The 26,719-nt window shown below is 47.5% G+C and overlaps 1 protein-coding gene across 1 annotated transcript in view; it reads left to right on the top strand.

Annotated features, from left to right (window-relative positions):
* Positions 1 to 26,719, top strand: part of PGAP1 (post-GPI attachment to proteins inositol deacylase 1) — an 868,977-nt gene that overhangs the window by 263,748 nt on the left and 578,510 nt on the right. Inside the window, exon 10 of the mRNA XM_086955415.1 lies at positions 5,570 to 5,653. Coding sequence (XP_086811541.1) covers positions 5,570 to 5,653 — 84 coding nt within the window. The remainder of the gene's footprint in view (positions 1 to 5,569; positions 5,654 to 26,719) is intronic.

Below are 26,719 nucleotides of genomic sequence, written 5' to 3'. Positions count from 1 at the left end.
TCTGTTAATGACATTAACACCAATGCCCCCCAGAATCTTTCTTCACGATCTTGCGTTTAGGAGAGACTGGTCAGCAATCCCGTGGAAATGCACCCTTGACTATCTTGTTTTGATAGTAAAAACTGCCAAAAGACTGCCAAAAGACTGTCTGATGCTTTATTAACACAGATACAAGCCTGTGAAGCTGAACTTAAGAAAGGTATACAACCAGCTGTCTTTAAAAAGAGACTAGAAGAACTAAATAAAGAGATATCTGAAACTGAAGAATACTTGATGCAAAGCAAGTTACAAAAATTAAGTAAAGATCTGAAGAAATTCAGTCAGGAGAAGATGCTCCCATATAGCAAAACAGATTATAAAACACCTGAATCCAATACAGACAATGATTCAGATGGGTGGAACTCCTCCGAAGGATCAGAGACGGGATCCGAAGACTCAGGCTCAAGAAGAGGAAAAGGAAATTTTCGAAACTTCCGCTCTCGACCCCAAAGAAGAGATAACAGATGGCCGAGACAACAGTTTATGGGCGCCCCTATGCAATTCTTCCAACCATACATGCAACCTTTCCCCGGTTGGATGAATCCTTACAACCAAGGATCACACTAAATGCATAATATGATGGGAATGCCACTACAAGGAATGAATAATCAAAATCAGGATTCTTTTTTATTACGAGGCCAGAACCAAAGAGGAAGGAGAAGAAATATAACTTGGCAAGACCAACAACCACATGTCCAAACTCGGAGCATGACAACAGCCAAACCAGGAACGAGCAAAACGAGTCACTAATAGTGAATCTAAGCACGATAACTCTGTCTAAAGAACAAGAAAAAGTCTTGAATAAAGGACTCGGCTATGTACCGACCCCCACTCTAGATCTCTTCAAGCTGAAGTGCGAACTATCAGAATTTTGCAGAACCCTGAAACTTAAAGCACACTTCTCCGGGTCACCCCCATTAACCCAAGAAGGAGACACCAACCTGCGCAAGAAGTCATCCTTTACTCCACCAAGTAGTGCAGTGCCTATCGAAATCCAAGCCTTTGAACAGGCCATCTTCACTGGAATTGACAAAATTCAACAAAATACCAAAAAGCCTTTTCAGAATCTGACAAGACTAGAACGCCAAGCCCTAAATGAGCACCAGTCTAATGAAGAAATTGTAATTAAACCCACGGATAAGGGTGGTGGCATTGTTATCTTGGGAAAAGAAGGATACAGAAATCAATGCCTGAAACTACTGGCAGATGAAAAATTCTACACCAAAATCGATTCAGATCCAACACCTAGACTGAAAACAATAATTGCAACTATGGTGTATGAAGCTGAGACGCACTCATGGATCAGCAAAAAAGAGGCGGAATTTTTACTAACACCAGATCCAAAAATTCTGTTTTTCTATTCTCTTCCTAAAACACATAAGAACAGAATCCCGCCCCCCGGGCGCCCGATAGTATCGGGTATAGGATCAATTTTGGAGCCACTATCTAAATTTGCTGATCAATTTCTCCAGCCTTTGGTACAAAAGACTCCAGCTTTGTAAAGGACACAAGGGATTTGTTAAATCAATTGAAAAATAAAACCTTCGACCCAACCACTATGCTGTTAGTGGGTCTGGATGTCGAATCCCTATATACTAGCCTTCCCCAAAAAGAGACTCTGGAAATGCTTGAAGATGTCCAGTTTATGGAGGACTGGAATTTTCACAACCCGAGACACTTTGTCCTAGAATGTTGCCGGCTGGCGTTAACAGAGAACTACTTTGAATATGATGGCCAATTGTTATTACAGAGCCATGGCACCTCAATGGGGAGTGCTTTTGCGCCGTCAGTGGCTGGACTCTATGTGAGCAATTTTGAAACCAAAAATGTTCTGACAGTGAGCAATCCCTTCTTTTCCAGTATACTCTACTGGAAACGTTATATTGACGACGTTTTGCTGATTTGGCGTAATGATCAAGATTTGAACCAATTCATGGAATGGCTGAACACACGAGATCGCTGGCTACACTTTACCCACACTGCGGATACAAATAGTATCGATTTTCTGGACTTAACCATCTATATAAAGGAGAACAACATAGAGACAAAAACATTCAGAAAACCAACGGCGAAAAACAGCTTGTTATCTTACAAGAGTTACCACCCCCAACCGCTAAGAGATAACTTGCCATATAGCCAGTTTATACGCCTCAAAAGGAACTGTAGCCAGACGGCCGATTACCAAGTACAATCGAAAGAACTTAGCGAGAGACTACTAAAGAGAGAATACTAACCATCTATTGTATCGAAATGTCGTAAGAGGGCTTTGAACCAACCGAGAGAAAGTCTCTTATCCAGTTATGAAAAGGCACCAACTGAAGATCTCATGACCTGCGTAACAACTTTCTGTCCAGTGTCTTACCAAGTAAACAAACTAATTAAAGAGAACTGGCACATTCTCAATACAGGCAAATACGACTGGCCAAAACCGCGTTTTGCCAATAAACGAACAAAGAATCTTCGTGATTTTCTTGTCCACACTCGACCAAGACAACTGTCCTTTGAAAAACCAATAAGAGATGCACACATGGCGCCAGTGACAGGACACTATCCTTGTGGGTCATGTTTGGCCTGCAAATCCACGACCAGTACAAAAGTGTTATATTTAACTCCAACACTAAAGTGGATACAAAAACAACACAGCAATTGTAATTCATCGCATGTGATCTATATGGTTAGCTGTCCCTGCGAAAAAAAGTACATCGGGATGACATGCAGGAGGGTGAAATTAAGGATAGGTGAACACAAGAGCAATATCCGACTTCAAAAAAACACAACGAAGCTCTGTTCACACTTTGTGGAACAAAAACACAGTATTGAAGAACTAAAATGGACTGTCATTGAGAGACTACCGGAGAACACCCCCAATGTGGAGAAAGTGCTCTACGAGAGAGAACAACGCTGGGTGGATCGACTCAAGACAAACAAACATGGGCTGAATGATGACATTTCATGGCACCATTTTGTTCGCTGAACCGCACTGCTCGATAATAAGAGAACAACCTGGTAATACTTCAACAAATATTTACCAGTTTCACAAATCAGTTCTTTTCCTAATAATTTCCTAAAAATATTACGAGCACTGGTAAGTCCTCTTTCTATAACGACTACACGTTACCTTCAAAACCCAGCCGGAAACGTGATTCCGGCGTCCAGAGGGCAGCGCCAGCACAGACGTGGAATCAGTTTCCCACGCGGCCTGGGACGATAAGTCCAATCCCTCTGAGGGAGTAAAATTCATACGAACTCTAGGTTTAGAACTACTCACCCTATATAGAGGTATGAAAATGTCATCTTTCTACTGTGTAAGCCCCCCTCCCTTTAGAGACGCTCTCTTTCTCTCAACCTTTTTGTGCAAAAATCTTTTGAATTGAACTGTGACCGCTTTTCTCACTAATCCTTTTTTGTTTAATTCGCTATGAGTGTCTCTATAGATAGTTTTCACTAAATGTACTGACCAATAGTAAATGTGTAAATTTAATACACCAGAGGCATAGAAATGTAACATGCTCTGACCACGAAAAATAATGCCAGGTACTGACCCATTTCTCGTTCTTAGGTGGTGAATGCTGAACCTGAGTGGTAAGACTATCACATTTTAGTCACCCGTTTCATTTCACAAATAGTGAAAATACTTTATATATTTTTTGTATTGTATGTGTTTTTTTGTGTCCTGACGAAAGCTCCATAGACCTACGGGCCCAGTGAGCTGAAACATGTCGACGTACTCCATTAAAGTGATATGCTGAGGACCCTTAACTCAGTCCCTATAGCATACCCATTACAATTTTTATTATAGTTATCCAACGCATTATTAAAGTCCAATTCGTTGATTGGAGACTATTTTTAACTTCTACCTTACCAGTGGGTTACAATCTTTTTTCTCTGGATACTGCCACGATACACCAGAGATTGCCTCGGGCGAGGCTGGCAAAAGCACGAGTTGTCTAACCCAATGACTACTGCCATAACGCTTGTGTGGGGCGGAGAACAAGATAAACCGCTACTTCGAATAACACGGCGTTTATGAGGGTTTTACAATATACATCTCCTGGCAAAGTGGTTACAAGTGTCCTATCCTCTTTGATTAACCTATGTATGTTCCGGGGAACTGATAGGACAATGATTCCTCTTCCCTCATTTTGATAAACACGAGGAGACAGATATGACCTTCCAGAACATGAGTACCATCTCCTGGTCGTCTGTGGTGTCGATCAGGCCGGGGATCTGCAGGCGGTGGACCGGACTTTGCGTGTCAGTGCCTGCGGAATGCAGGGAAGTAGCTTCTCTACTCCAAGGGAGAATGTCTGTGATTTTGCAAGTGCTGTCATGCTACCCAAGGCTTTGCTAGTTCTCCATTTCGCAGGATGAGTCACTCTGTTGCGACTGTAGAGAGATGCCTTAGGACTGTAGGGTTCTACGCCAAAGTTGTGCTGCAGTTCTTGCAAAGCAGTGACTCTTCTTCGTCGTCCTTCTGTTGATCCATCGAATCTGAGTTCTTGGCTTCAGGGTTGCCACCTAAACTCTAGTTAGGTGAGTTTACACGGAGTGACAGGTGGTAGCCAATGGGAAGTGGGCATAACCCTGACCCTAGAATGCTATTTCCATCCAAAACAACATAGAGGAATTTGAAAACTGGGGACCACATCAGCTGGCTCACCCTAGGGGTGGTGCTGACTGAATGTGAGTACACCTCCTAACCATACTAATTTTCCCGCCTGTCTTGCAGCCAAAAAGTGGAGTCAGAACATGGTGGTTGAGCATTTGCACTATCTGGAGAGGCCCAGGGTCGCATAATAAAGGCAGCAGGGCCACCCTGGGATGCCCATCCTGCTTGGAGGAGGTGTGAACACCACCACGTAGAGCAGGCTTTGTTCCTGACCTCCGTGATAGAAGGCTGTCACCTCAGGAGGTCAGAAACGTGCCTATGGTGGCGGGCTGGTTGAGACAATTTAATCAACGCACTAGTAGTCGGTAGATTGTCAGGGAGCACCTCTAAGATGCTCTCTGGGTGCATTTCTTAATAAATCCCGCACTGGTATCAGTGTGGGTGTATTGGGACGAGGTGTCTGGGACCAAACTCCTTGAGGTACAGGGAAGCCATCATGTAGTTGAGGAACTCGTAATGACCATTGTCCAGCCCATGTCCTCGTTATATCATCCCTGTCCACTCGTAATATCTGAAGGTGAGCTTAGATACCACCGGGACACATCCACTCCCGCAGATATGCCCACACATGTGTATAGTGCACCCTGCCTTAAGGCTGTAAGGCCTGCCATAGGGGTTATCTACCTATATCACATGTAATGCTGGCAGGCGACTGCAAAAAAAAAAAAACAACACAAAGCAAAACTGCAATATTGAGTATTATTAATAGGAAAGTTAAAAATTAGGACTGTTTTGGGGAAGAAATTGGGAACTTGTTTAATCATTCAAAGTTCATTTGAACTGTTTGGCTGATAGTACTTGATGTTACAGTTGTAAACATTTGCTTGTTTTTGAATATTTAAACTTCTTTTTCCCTTATAGGAGTCCAATGAAACCTTTTTCACTTTTCCTCTTGCAAACCACCGAGAAACCAACAGTCACTTCCATTGCCGAAATAACTTATTGGTGAGTATAAGAATTTTTGTTTAGATTCATTATTTTTAGTTTGTGGTGAAAAAGCAGGCCATGATTCTTGTTGAATGTATATTCAACAATGTTTATCATCCACCTTTAACATAAATGTACGAGGGCAGAGCCGAAAGTTTTATGAGCAATGAGAGCACTACTGATCATATTCCTTAACATCATTTTAAATTACATTTAACCCAGATGACATTTCAGGATGTGTCCACATAACTAAATACATTTAATATAATTTGCACAATTTACTCGAAAAAAAAATCTTCTATTGTTATTATGTAAAATCTGGCATCACTGTAGAAGGCAAAATAAGCGATGATGCAAAATAGTTTTTAATATGAAAATAATTTACTCCGGTGCAGAGCATTGCCTGTTTCCTGTTTTTTCTACAGTGGAATGCACTATTCTCGTGCTCAGTGATTCTGTACTATTATTTTTGATGGACCCATCTGTCTGTGGATTCCTCACCTTTTGAATTACCCCTTGCGCAGCATTCCACTGAAACTTTTTTTTCCCTAGCTCTCCCATGTCACAATGGCATGACTCCGCTTGCAACTGCCTGTGACATCATCTGAACCATAAGAAGACCTCACCGGCGTGCTGACGCCCGTTCTCTTTTTTTCTGCGCAGTTGATAAGTAGTGGTTTTTCTACGAATCTCTATTTCTTTGTGGTTTACATTGTTACAGTAACATCTGAAATCTGTATCTGTACGATGGCTGCTCAGAAAAAGCCTGGATTTAAACCCTGCAGGGAATGTGGGGATCATATGTCCGTCACGGACCCCTGCAAAGATTGCCTTTGTTGCCTGTCGTCTAACCAGCACGCTGAGGCATGCTCTTCGTGTCATCGGATGAACCCGAAGGCCCTCAAAGAGAGTGAAGCGAAGTTGTTCATTTCTTGGGCGAAGAAGAAGAGAGGTCGGAAGAGGACAAAGTCGAGGTCGCTGACTCCACACACCTCGTGGTTGTCCAAGAAGCATAAGAAGAAGCGGCATCAAGGGTCCAGGCGTCGCTCTTCTAAAGGTAAGTCTCCAAAATCGGAGTCCCATGTCATGCGGCGTCACAGGGAGGATAACATCTCGCCGTTTCCTTCACTGTAGGTGACTCTGGTGTATTCTCCAGCTCCAAGGGCCCATCCGACATCCAGGGAAGCGACTCTTTCGCCTCTGACCACTCTGACCCCGGCTCCGGTGTCTCTGGCGCCGCAGCCAGAGCCAGCCTTTAGGCCTGAGCCTGTTCCAGATCCGGCGGTTCCAGATCAGTACCTACCTTTTCCAGCTCCAGGTGCGGATCCTTCGCAATTTTTAAATGCAATGTATGGTATGTTTGCAAGTGCGGTTTACTAATCTGGTGCACCTGGTGGCCCATGGGACCACATACCTTTAATATGGGCATTCCCCATCATGATGCCCAGGCACCATTTATGCCCTGCATGCCAATGACTCAGTCTTGGCCTCTCCCGACGCCCAGGTTCTCGACGCTGATCCAGCCCCAGGATGGAAGGATGGACTATTCTCCGGCGCCATCCCGACTTCGTGTTGCGCCGCCAGCCGCTCCTGAAGGGCCTTTATTGATGCTGACTCCGACGTCATTGGCGCTGCATCTGGTGCCGCCAACGCCGATACCTACGATGCGTTCAAGAAGGGAGGCTCAGAGGCTTCTGGAAAAGGAGGAATTCCAGGAGCAACAGGAAGAAGCAGAGGAGGGATAGATACTGGATCCAGTGCATCATTTTGAAGGGCTTCAAGAAGCCAGAGGGCTAGATACATCACCAGAGTTGGAACTATCTTCTCCCAAAGCTCTTTCTTCTCAGGATGTTTCTTCCTACCATTCTCTTATAAGGAAGGCTGCTGACCATCTGGATTTACAGTTGCCCACAGCAGAGGTCAAGTCGAACATATTGACAGAGGTTCTTCACTCCCCTTCATCATTGATGGCACCTTTACTTCCGTTCAGTGAAGCCTTCACAGAACTATTGGAAGTGTGGCAAAAGCCTATGTCTATCCCAGCTGTTTCCAGATCAGTAGCAAGAGATACAAAGTTGCGCTTGGGGATCCTGCTTTTTTGTCAACGATTCCTTCACCAGAACGCTTGGTGGTTCAGGCTTCATGTTCATCATATCAATCAATCAATCAAAGCATTTATATAGCGCACTACTCACCCGGAGGGGCTCAAGGCGCTTGGGGAGGGGGGGTCCGCTACTGCTCGAACAGCCAGGTCTTGAGCTGCTTCCTGAAGGCGAGGTGGTCTTGGGTCAGGCGGAGGTGGGTCGGGAGGGAGTTCCAGGTCTTGGCGGCCAGGTAGGAGAAGGATCTTCCTCCTGTGGTGGCTCTTCGGATGCGGGGGACGGCGGCGAGTGCGTGGTTGGTCAATCGAAGCTGGCGTGTGGGAGTGTAGAAGTTGAGGCGGCTGTTGAGGTATCTTGGGCCTTGGTTGTGTAGGGCTTTGTGTGGGTGGGTGAGGAGACGGAAGGTGATTCTTTTGTTGACCGGGAGCCAGTGCAGGTCTCTCAGGTGTCCGGAGATGTGGCTATGTCGGGGGATGTCGAGGATGAGTCTTGCTGAGGCGTTCTGGATCCGCTGGAGTCTCTTCTGGAGTTTGGCGGTGGTTCAGGCGTAGAGGGATTTGCCGTAGTCCAGTCGGCTGGTGACGAGGGCCTGGGTGACCGTCTTCCTGGTCTCGGTGGGATCCACCGGAAGATCTTACGTAGCATGCGCATGATGTTGAAGCACGACGAGGAGACGGCGTTGACTTGTCTGGTCATGGAGAGGGAGGAGTCCAGGATGAAGCCCAGGTTGCGTGCGTGGTCTGTGGATTTGGGTGTGCTGCCCAGGGCGGTGGGCCAACAGGAGTCGTCCCAGGCGGAGGGTGAAGAGCCCAGGATGAGGACTTCCGTCTTGTCTGAGTTCAGTTTCAGGCGGCTGTTCATCATCCACTCGGCTACGTCTGTCATCCCTTCGTGTAGGTTGAGAGGTCCAGGAGGATGAGGGCCGCAGTTTCCCCGTTGTCGAGTAGGGCTCGGATGTCATCGGTGGCTGCGATGAGGGCGGTCTCTGTGCTGTGGTTGGCCCAGAAGCCGGACTGCGAGAGGTCGATGGATCCGTTAGTCTCGAGGAAGGCGGCCAGCTGCTTGTTGACGGTCTTCTCGATGACTTTGGCTTGAAACGGGAGGAGCGAGATGGGGCGGTAGTTTTTGAGTTCGGTGGGGTCCGCTGATGGTTTCTTCAGTAGCGCGCTGAGTTTGGCGTGCTTCCACCTCTCTGGGAAGGGAGCGGTGTCGAAGGAGGTGTTGATGATGTCCCGCAGGTGGGGTGCGATGACAGCGTCGGCCTTGTTGAAGGCGTGGTGAGGGCAGGGGTCGGTTGGGGATCCGGAGGGGATGGAGTTCATCGTGCGGTTGGTGTCTTCGGTAGTGATCGGGGTCCAGGCGCGGAGGGTGGTGGTGGGGATCGTTGGTGCGGTCATAGGGTGCGTCGGTTGTGTGCTGAAGCTGTTGTGTATGTCTGCGATCTTGTTGTGGAAGTAGGAGGCGAGGGAGTTGCAGAGGTCTTGTGATGGGGTGATGTCGTTGTTTCCGGCGTTGGGATTGGAGAGCTCTTTGACGATGTTGAAGAGTTCCTTGCTGTTGTGTGCGTTGTTGTCCAGTCGTTCCTTGAATGCGGTTTTCTTGGTGGTTGGATCAGTTGGTGGTGTTTTCGGGTTGCGAGCTTGAGGGTGGTCATGTTGTCTGGTGTAGGGTTTCTGCGCCAGGCTCGCTCGAGGGCACGGCAGTTCTTCTTGGAGCTCTTGAGTTTGTCGGTGAACCAAGGTGCTTTCTTACTGCCGGGTCTGCTGGGCGGGGTCCTCAGTGGGGCGAGGTCCTCAGTGGGGCGAGGTCGTCTGCGCAGTTTCTGATCCACTTCGTGAGGTTGTTGGCGGCCTGGCTGGGGTTCGCAGAGCTGGCGGGGGGGTCTTGGCTCAGGGCTGCGGCGAGCTGGTCGGCTGTGATCTTGTTCCAGTTTCTGCGTTCGACCTGTTGCTGGTGGTGGTGGATCGTGTTCTTTTTGAAGCTGAAGTGGACGCAGCTGTGGTCCGTCCAGTGGAGTCCGGTGGCGTGGCTGAAGGCGATGTGCTTGCTGGATGAGAAGATGGGGTAGAGTGTGTGTCCGGCGTAGTGGGTGGGGGAGGTCACCAGTTGCTTGAGGCCGAGGTTGTCGAGGTTGTCCAGCAGGGTGGTGGTGTTGCAGTCGTTGTTGTTCTCCAGGTGAAAGTTGAAGACCCCGAGGAGGATGTAGTCAGCGGAGGGGAGGGCATGCGGGCTGATGAAGTCGGCGATGTCTTCGCTGAATTGTGTGCGCGGTCCCGGGGGTCTGTAGATGAGGGTGCCTCTGAGGGTGGTCTTGGGGTCGGTGTGGATCTGGAAGTGCAGGTGTTCGGCGTCTGTGAGGATGTCGTCGGTGTTGGTCGTGATGCGGATGGTGTTCTTGTGGACGATGGCGATGCCTCCTCCTCCGGGTGATCTTGTATCCGTCCGGGATGGCGATGGCGATGTCGGGCGCTGAGGTGGCGTTCATCCAGGTTTCCGCGAGGAAGGCGACGTCTGGGTATATAGTGTCGATCAGGTTCCAGAGTTGGACGGCGTGTCTGTGGACGGAGCGAGTGTTGAGCAGGATGCACTTCAAGTGGTTGCTGCTGGTGCTCGGTTTGGCGGGTGCTGGTGCAGTGCAGGTCCGGATGCAGGTGAACTTGCAGGAGTGGCAACTGAAGGGTCCGTGAGTGCGTCTCTGGGTGGCTCGGTAGCGTCCGGGGATCCGGCCGGCGTTGAGTGCGTTGAGGTCGGTGGCGTCGTAGGTCAGGCGGGTGGGCTGGCGTCTGCACCTTCGGCGCTCAATCGGTGCTCCCGCTGCGTGCGTCCGCTGCACGGTCGCTCAGGGGGCGTCATAAGTAAGGAGCCCGGAGGGCGGGTCAGCTGGGTGGCGGGAGCGGGGCGGCCAATGGGCAGGAGTGGGGCGGAGTCGCCGGAGGTCTGTGGCGGGAAGGAGGTCCGAGGGCGGCTCAGCGGCGGCTGGGTCATCCGCCTGAAAGAAGGAACAGCACACAAGGTAGGGGGAGGGCAGCAGGTGGGGGAAAAAAAGGAGGCAACAGTACCCAGAAAGTGGCAAAAACGAAGGCAGCAGATGGGGGAGAAAGGAGTACACAGAAAAAGGCAAAAACGAAGGCAGCAGATAGGGGGAAAAAGGAGTACACAGAAAAGGCAAAAACGAAGGCAGCAGAGCAGAGCACAGGCAGTCAGCGGGCAGTAGCAGCGGTGTGTGGGGGCAACCTCGCCTGGAGCAGGCTCAGCGGTCGCTCCCTACCCCTGCAAGCGGTCCACTTAAGTAAGGAGCCGGGAGGGCGGGTCAGCTGGGTGGCGGGAGCGGGGCGGCCAATGGGCAGGAGGGGGGCGGAGTCCCCGGAGGTCTGTGGCGGGAAGGAGGTCCGAGGGCGGCTCAGCGGCGGCTGGGTCGTCCGGCTGAAAGAAGGAACAGCACACAAGGTAGGGAGAGGGCAGCAGGTGGGGGAAAAAAGGAGGCAACAGTACCCAGAAAGTGGCAAAAACGAAGGCAGCAGATGGGGGAGAAAGGAGTACACAGAAAAAGGCAAAAACGAAGGCAGCAGATGGGGGGGAAAAAGGAGTACACAGAAAAAGCAAGAACGAAGGCAGCAGATGGGGGAAAAAGGAGTACACAGAAAAGGCAAAAACGAAGGCAGTAGAGCAGAGCACAGGCAGTCAGCGGACAGGAGCAGCGGTGTGTGGGGGCGACCTCACCTGGAGCAGGCTCAGCGGTCGCTCCCTACCCCTGCACGTGGTCCCCTTAAGTAAGGAGCTGGGAGGGCGGGTCAGCTGGGTGGCGGGAGCGGGGCGGCCAATGGGCAGGAGGGGGGCGGAGTCGCCGCAGGTCTGTGGCGGGAAGGAGGTCCAAGGGCGGCTCAGCGGCGGCTGGGTCGTCCGGCTGAAAGAAGGAACAGCACACAAGGTAGGGGGAGGGCAGCAGGTGGGGGGAAAAAGGAGGCAACAGTACCCAGAAAGTGGCAAAAACGAAGGCAGCGGATGGAGGAGAAAGGAGTACACAGAAAAAGGCAAAAACGAAGGCAGCAGATGGGGGAAAAAGGAGTACACAGAAAAGGCAAGAACGAAGGCAGCAGATGGGGGGAAAAGGAGTACACAGAAAAGGCAAAAACGAAGGCAGCAGAGCAGAGCACAGGCAGTCAACGGGCAGGAGCAGCGGTGTGTGCGGGCGACCTCGCCTGGAGCAGGCTCAGCGGTTGCTCTCTTTAGGTTCCTTCCTGTCCACTCCTGGGGATAGGGACTCAAAGAATCTGTCGGCAAAGAAAGTATTTTCATCGGCCAGTATGGCCTTAAAGTCGACTAATGTTACAAGTCTGCTGGGAGGTTACATCCATGTGTTTATGGACTCAGCCAAGGAAGTGATTCCTAAACTCCCTAAGGATGTTCCGAGCCACTTTGCTGAGGTGCTGATGGACACTCAGAAGGTGGCCTGTCCGATGATTCAGTCTGGGCTTGACACGACTGACTCTGTTTCCATGGTGATGTGTTCCACGGTGGCTACTAGGAGGCACATCTGGCAGAGAGGATCGGCATTCTCTCCTGATGTTCAGGCCATGCTGTTGAATCTTCCTTTTGATGGCTCCAGACTTTTTGGGACCAAGGTGGACTCAGTGCTAAAGCGCTTTGAAGATAGCAGAGCTACTGCTCGTTCTCTAGGTTTGCAATCTCAGCCTAGCGGCTTTAGGTTCAGAAAATGTTGAGTTTTGTAAGGGTGGCTCCTTTTTGGGCCCTCGTGCAGCAGCAGCAACAAAAACCTGCTGTACAGAGCATACAGAGGGAAGGGTAGAGGTCGTCTGCAGGGAGCTGCTCGCCAACAAGTCTCTTCCTCTCCTGTCCCCCCATCTGGCTCAGCAGGGAAGCAGCTCTAGATCTCCCATTTTAGAGCATGTTGGACCCGTGAGAGGTCGGGTATCCCACTTTCTACAAAATGGAAATCTGTTATGTCAGATCTTTCGGTTTTAAATCTTGTAGAAAATGGGTACGCCCTTTCTTTCCGGGAGCTTCCACCACGCTTTCCGGGAGCTTCCCCCCCCTTTTCCTCCTCACCAGGACTGGTGTTCGAAGCATCATCTGTTGCTCCTGCAACAAGAGGCCCTGTCCTTGTTATAGAAAGGTGCAACATAGATTGTTCTGGAGCAGGAAAGGTGTTGGTGATGCTACTCCCGGTATTTGCTGATCCCCAAAAAGGACGGGTGATTGAGGCTGATCCTAGACCTCAGGATCTTGAATTTTTACCTCGAACAGGAGAAATGATGTTGACCCTAGCTCAGGTTCATCTGGCGCTGCAGCAGGAAGACTGGATCGGGTCGATCGATGTACAGGATGCGTATTTTCACATTCCCATCCTGAAGTTGGATCAGAAGTATCTCCTTTTTACCGTGGGATCTCAACATTATCAGTTTGCTGTCCTTCCGTTTGACCTTACATCCTCACCACAGGCCTTAAACAAAGGTGATGGCGGTGGTTGCGGCACATCTCAGAAGGACGGGATTCCCTGTTTTCCTCTATCTAGACGACTGGCTGCTCAAGGCAAGGTCGCCAGAGATGGTGCTTCATCATTTGCAAGTAACAACTCTGCTGTTGTTCGACTTGGGCTTTTCAATAAATGTGTTCAAATATCACCTGGTGCCCTCTCAGCACAAACTGTTCATACATAGGGACAGTACTGGACACTACAGTGAGTTGTGCTTTCCCGCCTCCTCAGAGGATTCTAGACATCCAAGCTATGATTCCAATGTTTCAAGATGGAGCAGAGGCTCCAGTCCTGAATGTTCTATGTCTGCTCTTTATATTTGCTTCCTGCATACTGTTGGTCAACCATGCACGCTGGCACATGAGGGCACTACAGTGGTTCCATTTGCAGGCAGTGGTTTCAACACAATGGGGATCTCAGGGAGGGGGTCAGAATCTCCAGAGACACTGCAGCTGAGCTGTTATGGTGGAGTGTTTCAGGCAACCTGTCTTAAGGGAAGCCGTTTCAACCTCCTTCTCCGGTGGCCACAGTGATAACGGATGCCTCTACTCTGGAGTGGGTGCTCATCTGGGACATCATGAAATGAAGGGTCTTTGGTCTCCAGAGGGGAGATTGCTTCACATCAATCTTCTGGAATTATGGACGATACATTTGGCTCTCAAGGCCTATCTTCCGTCTCTTCGCAGTCAGTCAGTTCAGGTTCTGACGGACAACACTACCGCAATGTGCTACATCAACAAACAGGGAGGAGTAGTGTCACATCGTCTCTGTAGAGAGGCTCTGAGACTCTGGTCTTGGGCTCAGGGCCATCAGATTTGTATAATTGCAGATCACCTGGCCATGGAACTATATGTGCATGTGGACAGTCTCAATCTGGACGATCACATGATCACAGTCTGGGCGATCACGAGTGGCTTCATTATCTGGCGGTGGACCATCACATTTTCAGGATGTGGGGATTTTCTCGGTTGTACCTGTTTGCCACTCGCGAGAGTGCTCACTGCCCGTCGTTCTGCAGTCTTCAGTATCTGAGGCGGGAAGTGCTGGGGGACGCGTTTCAGTTAGATTGGGACTCACAGCTTCTTTACGTTTCCGCCCATACCCTTGATTCCTCAGGTTCTGAGGAAGATTCGCCAAGACCGGGCCCAAGTCATATTGATCGCCCCAGATTGGCCAAGAAGGGTGTGGTACACAGACCTCCTTCACCTATCATCGCACCCTCTGCTCCGTCTCCCTCTCAGGCAGACCTCCTCTTGCAATCACAGGGGCAGGCGTCTTCACCTTCATGCCTGTTGATTTGAACGGGGCAACCTGAGTTCTTTCTCTCTCCCACCGGATGTGGTTGATGTTATATTATTGGCCAGAAGACACTCCTCCAAATCTGTCTATTATGGAAGGTGGGCGAAGTTTGTTAAATGGTGCGGAGAGAGATTAATTGATCCTTTGCAGGCCGATTAGTCTGACATTCTGAGTTTCGCTCTTACCTTGGTTCAACAGGGTTGTGCTGTAGCAACTTTTAAAGGCTACTTATCTGCCTTAGTGGAGAAGTGTGGCTCAATGGTTCGAGCGGCAGACCCTGATGCAGAAGTCTGGCCTGGGACCAAGGTTCAATTCCCGACGCGGCAGGGTATTGAGCCCAAAAATGTCCACGGACTCGATAATTCTCGCTCCGGTGCCTGCTCGAATCACGGGTTCACACCCTGCAACTCTGGGCAATAGCTTGCTTAATCTCCACTATGGCCCCCGCGGCGGGATGCCTGGCTTTCACCTTGGGGGTGCCCAGTACGGGTTATCTCACAGGGAAAAACCAGGACGGGTTCCCAAAGCAAGCGCTTAGAGACCGTTGGTGATAATGCGCTATATAAATATAAATTACATTTACATTTACATTTGTCAGCTTTTCTTTGCTTACCAGACCAACCCTCATTATTTAAGTCTCCTATAGTCATGAGATTCATTAAGGGTCTTACTAACAGGTTTCCTTCCACTGCATTTATCATGCCTCAGTGGGATTAAAATGTAGTTCTTACTTTTCTGATGGGGTTTTCTGAATGCGATTACCCCTGCTCGGAGGGTTAAAGGCGCTTAGTTCTAAGCCTCCTTTAACCTCTATTCATGCAGATAAGCTGTTTCTTAGGACAAGAACTGCTTTCATGCCTAAGGTGGTCACTCCTTTCCACCTAAGGCAATCTATCACTCTTCCCACTTTACATCCTCCCCCTTCTAAAGAGGAGGAGAGACTTCACCGCCTGGACCCTAAGAGGGCGGTCATCTTAAAGACTTTAAACTGCACGACCAACTCTTCATTGGATATGTGGGAAAGATGAATGACAAGGCTGTTCACAAGCGAACTCTGTCCAGGTGGATCATCCCCTGCATCAAGATCTGCTATGCCTTGGCCAAGAAGGAGCCTCCTGAAGGTATTCATGCTCATTCCACCAAGGCGGCTACTTGGGCTTCCCTCCACACTTTTGCGAAGCATTACTACTTAGATTTGAAGGTGAGGCGGGATGGCCATTTTGCACATTCTGTGCTGCAGGATCTTTTGGTGTAGGCTGGTGGACACCCTCCTCTGGGAGCGGGACTGCTTGGGGATTCAATTCAAAAGGGTGAGGAATCCAAAGGCAGATGTATCCATAAGAAGAACAAGTTACTTAACTTCGATGAACACTTTTTCTGGTGGATACAGTATCTGCCTGTGGATTCCACACTTACCCGCCTCCCTGTTGTCTACTTACTTGTACTGAAAAGAATTATGTGGTATGACATTCTTGCATGCATTGTCATTGGAAATTATATAATGCTTGGCGCTAGGAAATACCTATGTTAGAGGATTTCCAGTTTCCTTTCTTCTTGAATAGTATGTGCATATTTTGTATACTGTGAAATATTGTCAGTTCACCCGTTCGCCTCGAATGCCTGGAAATGAATGGGTGGAACTGACTTCAGCACGCCGACGAGGTCTTCTTATGGCTACGGAGTCGCGAGCTGAGCCGTGCCATTGTGATGTCCTCGTCGACATGGCAGAGCTATGAAAAAGAAGTTTCCTTGGAATGCTGCGCATGGTGTAATTCAAAAGGTGAGTAATCCACAGGCAGACACTGTAGCCACCAGAAAAAGCGTTCCCGAAGGTAAGTAACTTGTTTGTTTTCCTCTGCCCTTTAGCAAAGCATCCCATTCAAGTATTCTCCACCTCCTACCAATTGTTATGGACTCAACACTTTTTTTCTTACCACTCAACGTCTCCATTTTGCTGGACCCTGCTCTGTATCTTTACTTTACTTCTTAGTTGCTTTTCTCATCCTCACTTCAGGGCAGTTTATTTTGCAAAATTCAAATGCTGCAGGTGTTGTCTATGGAAAAGCCACCCATGGTGTGCTTTCTTCCTGTGAGCAACCATTGCTGCAGTCTGACAATTGCCTGCTGTTTATGTAGTGCAAATTTGGTCCCATGAAAGATGTTGAATCTAAAGAGAGAGTTGATAGATACATATATATGCTTGCTATCTGGGTGCAGTACTAAGCTGGTCAACATCCAAAGAGGTAGAAAAAACATTCCTTCTGTGTAGGTTAGATGTATTGTTTGTCAAAAACCTTAAGAAGAATGAAATCATCGGGTCACATGACATGTTTGTCCGAGTACTTTAGGATGTGTTCTGATTTGATTTCATCTCTTAATAGAGGAACATTCCAGAAACTGTATTTGGCGGGCTTTACCTTCCTTGACAATCTTAAATGTAATTGCACAGCCAGGTTCAGACCAATTCTCATTTTTGGTGTGGTGGCCACAGTCTGCCATTGAATCATGACATTGAGTTAAGTCACCATTTTGGGGCAAAGTAACGGTATCATGTGCCAATGAGGTAGCGGAAACATGTCTCTTCCCTCTGGTGATTCTGAGGGCTTGCACCGAGATATGCCAAGATATGCACCGAGATATGCCAAGCCTTCTTTTAAGGGTTCGCCTGTCAAAAGTCTTATCTCTCCTAGAGTTCTATGTGTTTATATCGAAAAACCAACCTGAAAACTGGTTCTGATGAATATTGTTTGTCAGACCTTTTTAGGATCAATTCTTCATTAATAACAGCTTTCACCAAATTAATCGATCCCTTCTTGGTGAAAAATAATTTCTTCGTTTCTTCTTCTATTTTTCTTAAAGAATGTTCTCCCTTTGTGCCTTTCCCTCTTCTTCTTTTATTCTGTTCTTTTGCTTCCTCCTCTTTCCAAGTAGTTTGCCATTTAACCCCCTTGTTTTTCTTCTTCCTATGTTTCTTACTTTTTTGTGGTATGTTTCTTTCTTCTGTCCACCTCGTTCATGCCCACTTCCGCTTGAGGGTTCTGTTGCCCAATGTCTTTCTTCACTTTTGTGCTCTCTTCTCACCTTTGTGTCTTTACGGTTTTCTTCTGTTTTTAATTTGCTGTCTCCCTTGTTTCCTTTCCTTCTGTCAGGTATAACTTTCCCATGAAAATCTAGTAATTTTCGTGGTAAAGTTATTTTGTCACTATGACTATTTCCTAAAATGGAAATTTGTGAGTCTTATTTCATCAGGATGGCTTTGTTCAGTTGAGGTTTAGTCATAGTGATTGAATTCCCTCTACCACAATCATCATCAAGTGGAGTCCCTTTCTTATTATAGTTGAACTCTGCTGTTGCCTAATGTAAGCAATGGTTTAGCAGGAGAATGTTATCTATCCGGTGGGTAACAGATTACAGACACTGAATTTTCCTGAGGTTATGGCACCTTCCATCTAGTACAAAGTGAAGAAGTTCAGGTGTCCAAACCAGGACAATGATAGTAAACTTCCTTTTTATTATTATGATGACTTCTGTTCTGTTCTCACAGATTGGCATTCGGGTAGACTGAAAACAAACTCCAGAAGAAAAATAAATTAGGATATGTTTCCTGATGCAAAACTATAATGGGGAACAGAATAAAAGATCAGAGGTTTTTTGCACCAGGATATCAGTAAGCAAAAACGTCAATAGGTTGAAATAAATACTTCAAGTTTAGATGACTTCCAGGCATCAAGCTGAGCAGCTGAACAGGGTTGGGAACCTGATCTCTTTCCCCAGAGACAACTTCCATGACCTAAATGGCCATAAAGGTGATAAGCAGATCCCTGGTGAAATGTTCACCCAAACCACATGACTGATGTTGGGACGGATGGATCAAACTCTAACAAGGCTGTGCTAATGAAGCGCAATGGCGACTTGTTGGAACTCTCCCCCAGGGCAGCAGATAGACTAATATGAGACTGATGCTGTAACATGCTGCTGAAAGAGTCCGTCTAGGGGAGGTTGACACCACCAATGTTTGAAAATTGAAGGGGGGTCATGATAGCTGATTCTAGTGTTAGTGCTTGGCAGGGAAGCCTTTGAACTGCGAGCACCGTCCCCACATACATAATGTATTTGTTGATAGGCAGAAGTCCGTTGTCTTCCTCCCCAAGGTTGGCAGTATTCACAGTTCATTGGGAGAGTGAATCAAGAACCAGCATTGGGGGAGGTCAATGAGAGGTACACCAGGTCACGATGTCCTGAGAAGGTCACATGCACCACCACTATTGTTTGCACCAACCCTTTCGAGATATGGTGCAGAAACAGAAGCACACCTTTATAACACGATATGTAAAAGGCCTGAATAATGCCTTCAAACTACATTAAATCAATGTGTATCTCGGATGCAGAGGAGTCCACATAGCATTTATACAGCACACTCATCTGATTATAGGAGGGTGTGAGAGCTGAGCTGGATGGGCCAGCCGTTCTCCACATGCTACTCGTTATATGCCGGGCGATATGATCTGCATGAGACTTGGGATGCTCTTTACTCCTCCACATATGCAAATAGACCCTCAAAGCAAGTACTTCTTGGTTGGGGCAGACTACACGGAATGGAACTACGGCAAACATTCAAGCACCTAACATTGGACTGAGCTGGGTTTCCTTTTCCACTGTCTGAGCAGCTAGCGGACTTTGTGTCTTTGCCAGCTGTGATTGGAGGATGTTTTAAATGTGGTAGTAACACTGAACTCAGTAGGCCATAGCCCTGTTGCCAACCTCTCCAGTCAGAGAATGGCTGGTGCCCTGAAGGACTGTACTGCATGTTGGGATTTGGTAGTTTCTTAGAGCGACCTCAACTCAAGCACCACTGTATATTCCTTCTGTTCAAATGTTTACGACTTATATGTGCAACCCAATAAAATATATTGTACAAGAAGCTTACATCCAATAGTTGAGCTGACTGAATTCCTCTGTAGAAACAGTCTCTAGTCTTTGGCCACTGCCCACTCTTGATGACCATATTGATGGAAACGGCGAGACCATTGATACCCCGATGAAAACCTCAGACCTCAGCACTTGGAAATAAACACTATTTAGTAACACAATTAGGAAGACATATCACAATACATCAGAGTTAATAAAGGCATTGCATCTTGTAATCTTATAGGACAAGAGGCATTTAAAGTAGTCATATGGGGTCATTGCATCAGAACATCTTTTTGTGCCAAAATGGCCATTAAAAGGGAGCTGCCTTCCCTGGAGAACCATCTGCAAAGGGAGACTTTCTGCGCCAACAAACGAGAAGAGAAACCCTGTCGGAAGGTGGAGGAGGTTATGGAAGTTGTGAGAATGCCCGAGATGCCTTGATGATAAATCTTAAATTATCAGGAAACATGCTCAAGGTATTTAACCCATCAGATTGCTAGCCTTGCTCGATAGGTCCAAAACAAGAGGTTTCCTCTAGTTGGTGATGCGTAAAGGCCCCTTCACTCGCAGGAAGAGTTTTGTGAGGCTTTTAAAACACACTAATACTGCTTATACACTGAAAATGCTTCAATCTAAGATGTGACTTCTTGGATGATGCAGTACTGCCCTCTTTACCACAACACCAAAAAAAGGACAGAGATGCCACACTGACAATTCAGGAGCTTAGCAAAGTGATTAGTGAGCTTGCTAAGTACAAGACCCATGGATCTGATACTGAATTTTATGCAGCGTAAGCAGAAGTGCTTAGCACCTCAGTTGTTGGCTATGTATAATGCAGTCAGAGAGCAAGGCAGCCTTCCTTCAAACACAAGAGAGGCTTTGATTGTCCCACTGCCCAAACCCAGCTGGGACATACAAGGGACAACATCATATAAACACTTATCAATGCTTAACTTTGATTAGAAGATGCTCAGTAAGATGGTGGTGAGTCAAATGATGAAGCGTTTTCCCTTAATGGTGCATCCTGACCAAAATAGGCTTGTGCTGGGTTGAGAACATCTCCCCCCAGTAAGTAATGGTTGAACCAGATCACGGAAATAGCACTAATTGCAGCACTGTGTCCAGATTTGGTTTTTGCTGACCTGAAGAAAGTGTTTGTTATGGTTGGCTAGGAGCTTCTTCTCAGGCACTTAGGTTTCAGAGAGGACATGCTGCAGTGGGTTCCGTTGTTATATTCCAGACCGATGACAAAGTTTCAAACTGAGAGATTGATCTCTGATTCATATAGATTTGGGAGGTGAACAAACCAGGGACAGTAGAAGCCAAAGAGCACCACAGCCAATATGCAGAAGATATTACAAAGAGGCAGTGACTGTAATAGTAGAGTAGGCAAAGCAACATCTGAGTGCACAAGATGCTTGAAAAGGGTATAGTCCAGAGATTGAAGCCTTCGAAACCAGTACAGAGGATGGTGACCACAGCAGTGCATGTACAGGGCATCAGGTGGTATGTAGATTTGGCTTCAACTCATGCTACAACAAGGCCTCAGCAGCTATGCCAATCCTGTTGAACAGTGGTTGCCGTCAAGAGCCCATTGCAACAGAATGTGGAATACCTGTATTCCTTCCTTCATCAACAATAGTGATTGGGCTGCAGGAGCTTCCATTGTTAACTTGAAGCAGCAGAAGTATTCTAGCATTCCTCTAGCACAAGTGGTCTGCCGCCATTGATCTTCTTAGGTACTTGAAGGCTCATTTGCAGTTCTTTTTCTGAGGAACGTTAACACTACCAGTGACATTTAAAATCAGTAGAAACCTAGTCAATCTGTGCTCATCTTACTTTGCTAAAGTTTTTCCATCTACTCCGTAGCTCTGATTGCTTTTGTTTCCCTTGAAGCACCAAGCTGAGCATCATGGAGACTGTCCCCAAAGCTTCTGCTCCCCCATAGTCAAACAACCTCAGCATAGCTCTTGAATCCCAATAGTGCTATGGACAGTCCCATCTGGAGAGTAAAAACCACAAACCATCTGACCTTTCTTTGCACGCTGACCTTTCTGTTAATGATCTCCCGGTATTGTCCATAAAGATCCTGGTTTTGCTGCCAGAGAACTGGAGCTTGTGTCCTTTGGTGTTTGCCTCGCTATGTAATTGTTTGTTCTTTATTGAGTCACAGCTCATTAAACCGGTTCAAGAGGTGCAGAAGAAACTGACCAATGTTTCTAAACAAGTAGAACAGAATTATTTATGATTAGGCAGTTTTTGATGACGATGGCCTCCTTGAACATTGAGACCTCACTCTCCATTGTAGATTAGAAGGCAAAGGTTTTGAAAACTTTGAAAAGAAAATGTCCTTTTTCAGCGTTTGCTTAATAAAGCACGTCAGTGTCGGTCTGACCATGGCCAACTAAGTGTTGCATCTGCATTATGAGTTCCAGCACTATGCTTTCCACTTATGAGACATGTCCAAGAAGGATTCAAAGGAATTTTTCACCTTCCTAATAAGTGGCTGCATGGAAAAAGTCAATGTCCCGTGCCCTTAAGGTCACTTCTTGCAGGCCTTTGACTAGTCTCACTGTAAGTGGGACATGCATAGCTGAATTGAAGGAACCGTCTTAGAATAAAGTAATTGATCTGCTATTTAATGGGATTAATCTTTTTGATCCCTCACTGGGTACTGAAGCTGTGAAATTCCAATGAACTGCTTGTGGCCTTTGTATTCTCTTGTATCCCATTTCAGGAAATCCACTGCTGTAGGAGGATAGATTCCATCCAATATCATCACGTTAAGCTAATCAAGGAGGATACCTCTATGCTTTTGATTTTTTGCAGGGGCTTTACTCTGAAACGCCACTGCTACTACTGATACAAACTTATATCAACAATCAAAGGTTGCAGGAGTACTAGCCTTTCTAATTTGAAGAAGAAGAGTAGGTCCTTCCACGCCTTACTTTGACACATATAATGACATCTTAATGGCAACAGCTTAGGAATAAAAATGATTTAATTTGACAGATGTGTAGTATTCCTATTTAAACATTCCTGCATATCTGGAATAGAAGCAGTGCATTTGGTTTGCCATCGGAATTCAGCATGTTCAATACAAAACACAACTCAACCAGAATTTCCAAATGTGCTGGATTTTTGGCTGCCATATTGCAGTTGCTGAAGTACAAGTGTTAAACTTTCTGAGATGTGTGTCTGACTGCATTCAGTTAGGACCTTATTTCTTTGACTCCTTTTGGTCTCATTCTTTACAAAATCATATTTGTTGCCATCAAAGAAAATCTAGTTAGTTAGGGTTGTTCTTAACAATGGACAAGCAGGAGATTTCCTGTTTCCTGATAATGTTGGCCATAGACCGAATTTACCTTGTTTTTATTCATTATTTTCTTAAGTCAAGGCAGTGCAATAGCTCGGTAAAATAATAATCTATGCACATATCAATGTCCTCTCCAAATAGCATCTCATCAGAACCCCCATATTTCAAGCCAGAGCAAGTTGTTATCTGGGTTCAGACCAGGAAGAGGGAGACAAACATAGGGTACTCTAATGAATTTTTTAGTGGCAGCCGCTGAAGGCACTGAATAAGGACCAGCCAAATGATTTGAAGTATCAATAACCTAGTGGAAAATGCAGGTCTTCCATCAGATCTTACTCCTCCATGACTACATGTGCATAGATGGACCTCCTGTATACAGCTTCCAATATAAGGTGGATCTGGTATGTTCTTATGTTCTGTAGCTATACTGCTTCAATTATTTTTTCATCAGATTTCACCAAAAGCTCTTTAGCTGACACAACCCCGAATTGAAAGACTATAATTAAATGTGAACATGGCAGAATATTTACATCAGCTCTGGACTCTATATGCTATCAGTGGAAAAAGTGCCACTTTCAAGATACTATTCATGACGCACTAAGCTTTATGCTACCAGGGACTCAATTACTCAAGCAAGTTCTTCAACCACCACAGAGGAACTCATAACTTTAGATCTGTGACAGATACCGGAATTCTATAAAAATCATTCAGTAAAAAAGTTGCAGGAGGGACAGCCATAGGAGTATGTCTCCTACAAGCACACAATGTATTGTCTAAGATTCCACTCTTAGGCAACAAGACCATATTAGATTCAGTAACTGATGTCTGTTCTTTACTTTCATGCATTTCTAGAAGAGTTCATTATACTGGAAAACAAACTCCTGCATAGGAGAACCACCAGACCCAGGTGACAATGACCTGCAATCACACAGGGAATAGAAAGCCTACCCAAACCAGCTGCCTGTTTGCGATTAATTTGAGCTATAAAATAACCCTCCCCTGCTTGCTCTTGCTATTGTTTCTTCCCTCACCTCTCATCTTCCTTATTAAGTCTTGCCTACGTGAGCATGTGCTCTTGCTTGAAAGTTCCGTAGTGGGTTTGGAACCACACTGTTGTTTACCATTTGTTTTTAGCATTGTCACTCTTCTTTGCTTGTTTCTAATTGGGCAGCACTTCCCATGCGCTACTTCCTTTTCTTTCAGTGTTACATGGACTAAGCACAGATTAATTAATTTTGTTTAGTGTTCGCCTACTCCTCCGGCTGTGAATCAGGAACTATTTATTTTTTGGAGGAAAAAAACGCTATAATGTGGTCAATGCTGGCCGCATCAGAGCGCTTTTTTTTAACCTCCTGCCCATCCTCCTCTCCCACCTGCCCTCAACGTGTTTCATCTCCCCATCCTATTTTGTTTGCCCCCACATGTCCACATCCTGATTCCTTTTCACCGCACTCGCCCAATCCTGTTTATTCAACCATCCTGTTTCTTCTCCTCCTCCTTCCCACCCACCCTCCTGTCCCTGTTTCTTCTCCTTCTTCCCACCCACTCTCCCGTCCCTGTTTCTTCTCCTCCTTCCCATCCACCCTCTTTTCCCTCTTTCTTCTCCCACCTCGCTCGCCTGACTTCCTATCCCTGTTTTTTCTCCCCCTTCCCACCTGATCTCCCATCCCTGTTTGTTCTCCCCTTTCCCACCCACGCTCCCGTCCCTGTTTGCTCTCCCCTTTCCCACCCGCCCTCCCGTCCCTGTTTGTTCTCTCCATTTCCACCTGCCCTCCCGTCCCTGTTTCTTCTCTTCCTTCCTACCCAAACTCCTGTCCCTGTTTCTTCTCCCCTTCCCACGTGCCCACCCTCCTGTCGCTGTTTCTTTTCCACCTTCCCACCCGGCCTCCCGTCCCTGTTTCTTCTGAAACTTACCACCCTCCCGTTCCTGTTTATTTCCCCCTTCCCACCCTCCCTCTTGTCTCTGTTTCTTCTACCCCTTCCCAACCGCCCTCCCGTCCTTGTTTCTTCTGCCCTTCCCAACCACCCTTCCGTCATTGTTTCTTCTCCCCCTCCCCATCCGTCCTTGTTTCTTATCCCGCTTCCCACCCGCCCTCCTGTCTGTTTATTCTTCACCTTCCCACCTTCCCATCTGCCCATGTTTCTTCTCCCCTTCTCACCTGCTCTCCCATCCCTGTTTGTTCTCCCCTTTCCACTCGCCCTCTCGTCCCTGTTTCTTCTCCCCCTTTAGTCCCTGTTTGTTCTCCCCTTATCACCCGCCTTCCCGTCCCTGTTTGTTCTCCCCTTCCCATCCGCTCTCCCGTCCCTGTTTGGTCTCCCTCTTCCCACCTGCCCTACTTCCTCTTGCTATTGTTTCTTCCCTCACCTCTCATCTTCCTTATTAAGTCTTGCCTACGTGAGCATGTGCTCTTGCTTGAGAGTTCCGTAGTGGGTTTGGAACCACACTGTTGTTACCATTTGTTTTTAGCATTGTCACTCTTCTTTGCTTGTTTCTAATTGGGCAGCACTTCCCATCCGCTACTTCCTTTTCTTTCAGTGTTACATGGACTAAGCACAGATTAATTAATTTTGTTTAGTGTTTCCCTACTCCTCCGGCTGTGAATCAGGAACTATTTATTTTTTGGAGGTAAAAAACGCTATAATGTGGTCAATGCTGGCCGCATCAGAGCGCTTTTTTTTCACCTCCTGCCCATTCTCCTCTCCCACCTGCCCTCAACCTGTTTCATCTCCCCATCCTATTTTGTTTGCCCCCACATGCCCACATACTGATTCCTTTTCACTGCACTCGCCTAATCCTGTTTATTCAACCATCCTGTTTCTTCTCCTCCTCCTTCCCACCCACCCTCCTGTCCCTGTTTCTTCTCCTTCTTCCCACCCACTCTCCCTTCCCTGTTTCTTCTCCTCCTTCCCATCCACCCTCTTTACCCTCTTTCTTCTCCCATCTCTCTCGCCCGACTTCCTATCCCTGTTTTTTCTCCCCCTTCCCACCTGATCTCCCATCCCTGTTTGTTCTCCCCTTTCCCACCCACGCTCCCGTCCCTGTTTGCTCTCCCCTTTCCCACCCGCCCTCCCGTCCCTGTTTGTTCTCTCCATTTCCACCCGCCCTCCTGTCCCTGTTTCTTCTCTTCCTTCCTACCCACACTCCTGTCCCTGTTTCTTCTCCCCTTCCCACGTGCCCACCCTCCTGTCGCTGTTTCTTTTCCACCTTCCCACCCGGCCTCTTGTCCCTGTTTCTTCTCAAACTTCCCACCCTCCCGTTCCTGTTTATTTCCCCCTTCCCACCCTCCCTCTGTCTCTGTTTCTTCTACCCCTTCCCAACCGCCCTCCCGTCCTTGTTTCTTCTGCCCTTCTCAACAGCCCTCCCGTCATTGTTTCTTCTCCCCCTCCCCATCCGTCCTTGTTTCTTATCCCGCTTCCCACCCGCCCTCCTGTCTGTTTATTCTTCACCTTCCCATCTGCCCATGTTTCTTCTCCCCTTCTCACCTGTTCTCCCATCCCTGTTTCTTCTCCCCCTTCCCACTCGCCCTCTTGTCCCTGTTTCTTCTCCCCCTTTAGTCCCTGTTTGTTCTCCCCTTACCACCCGCCTTCCCGTCCCTGTTTGTTCTCCCCTTCCCATCCGCTCTCCAGTCCCTGTTTGGTCTCCCTCTTCCCACCTGCCCTCCCATCCCTGTTTTTCTCCGCCTTCCGTCCCTGTTTTTTCTCCCCCCTTCCCACCCGCCCTCCTGTCCCTGTTTCTACTCCCCCTAATCCCTGTTTCTTCTCCCCTTCCCACCCGCTTTCCTGTCCCTGTTTGTTCTCCCCTTTTCCACCCACCTGTCCCTATTTGTTCTCCCTTTCGGACCCACCCACCCTCCCGTCCCTATTTCTTCTCCCCCTTAGTCCCTGTTACTTATCTCCCTTCCCACCGCACCTTCCCGTCCCTGTTTCTTCTCCCCCTTCCCACCCACCCTCCCGTCCCT

This window comes from Lissotriton vulgaris, chromosome 2_1 (genome assembly GCF_964263255.1).
Source record: "Lissotriton vulgaris chromosome 2_1, aLisVul1.2, whole genome shotgun sequence".
NCBI lineage: Eukaryota > Metazoa > Chordata > Amphibia > Caudata > Salamandridae > Lissotriton > Lissotriton vulgaris.
The sequence above is the reverse complement of the archived record's forward strand: the minus strand, read 5'-3'. Positions and strand labels throughout refer to the sequence as shown.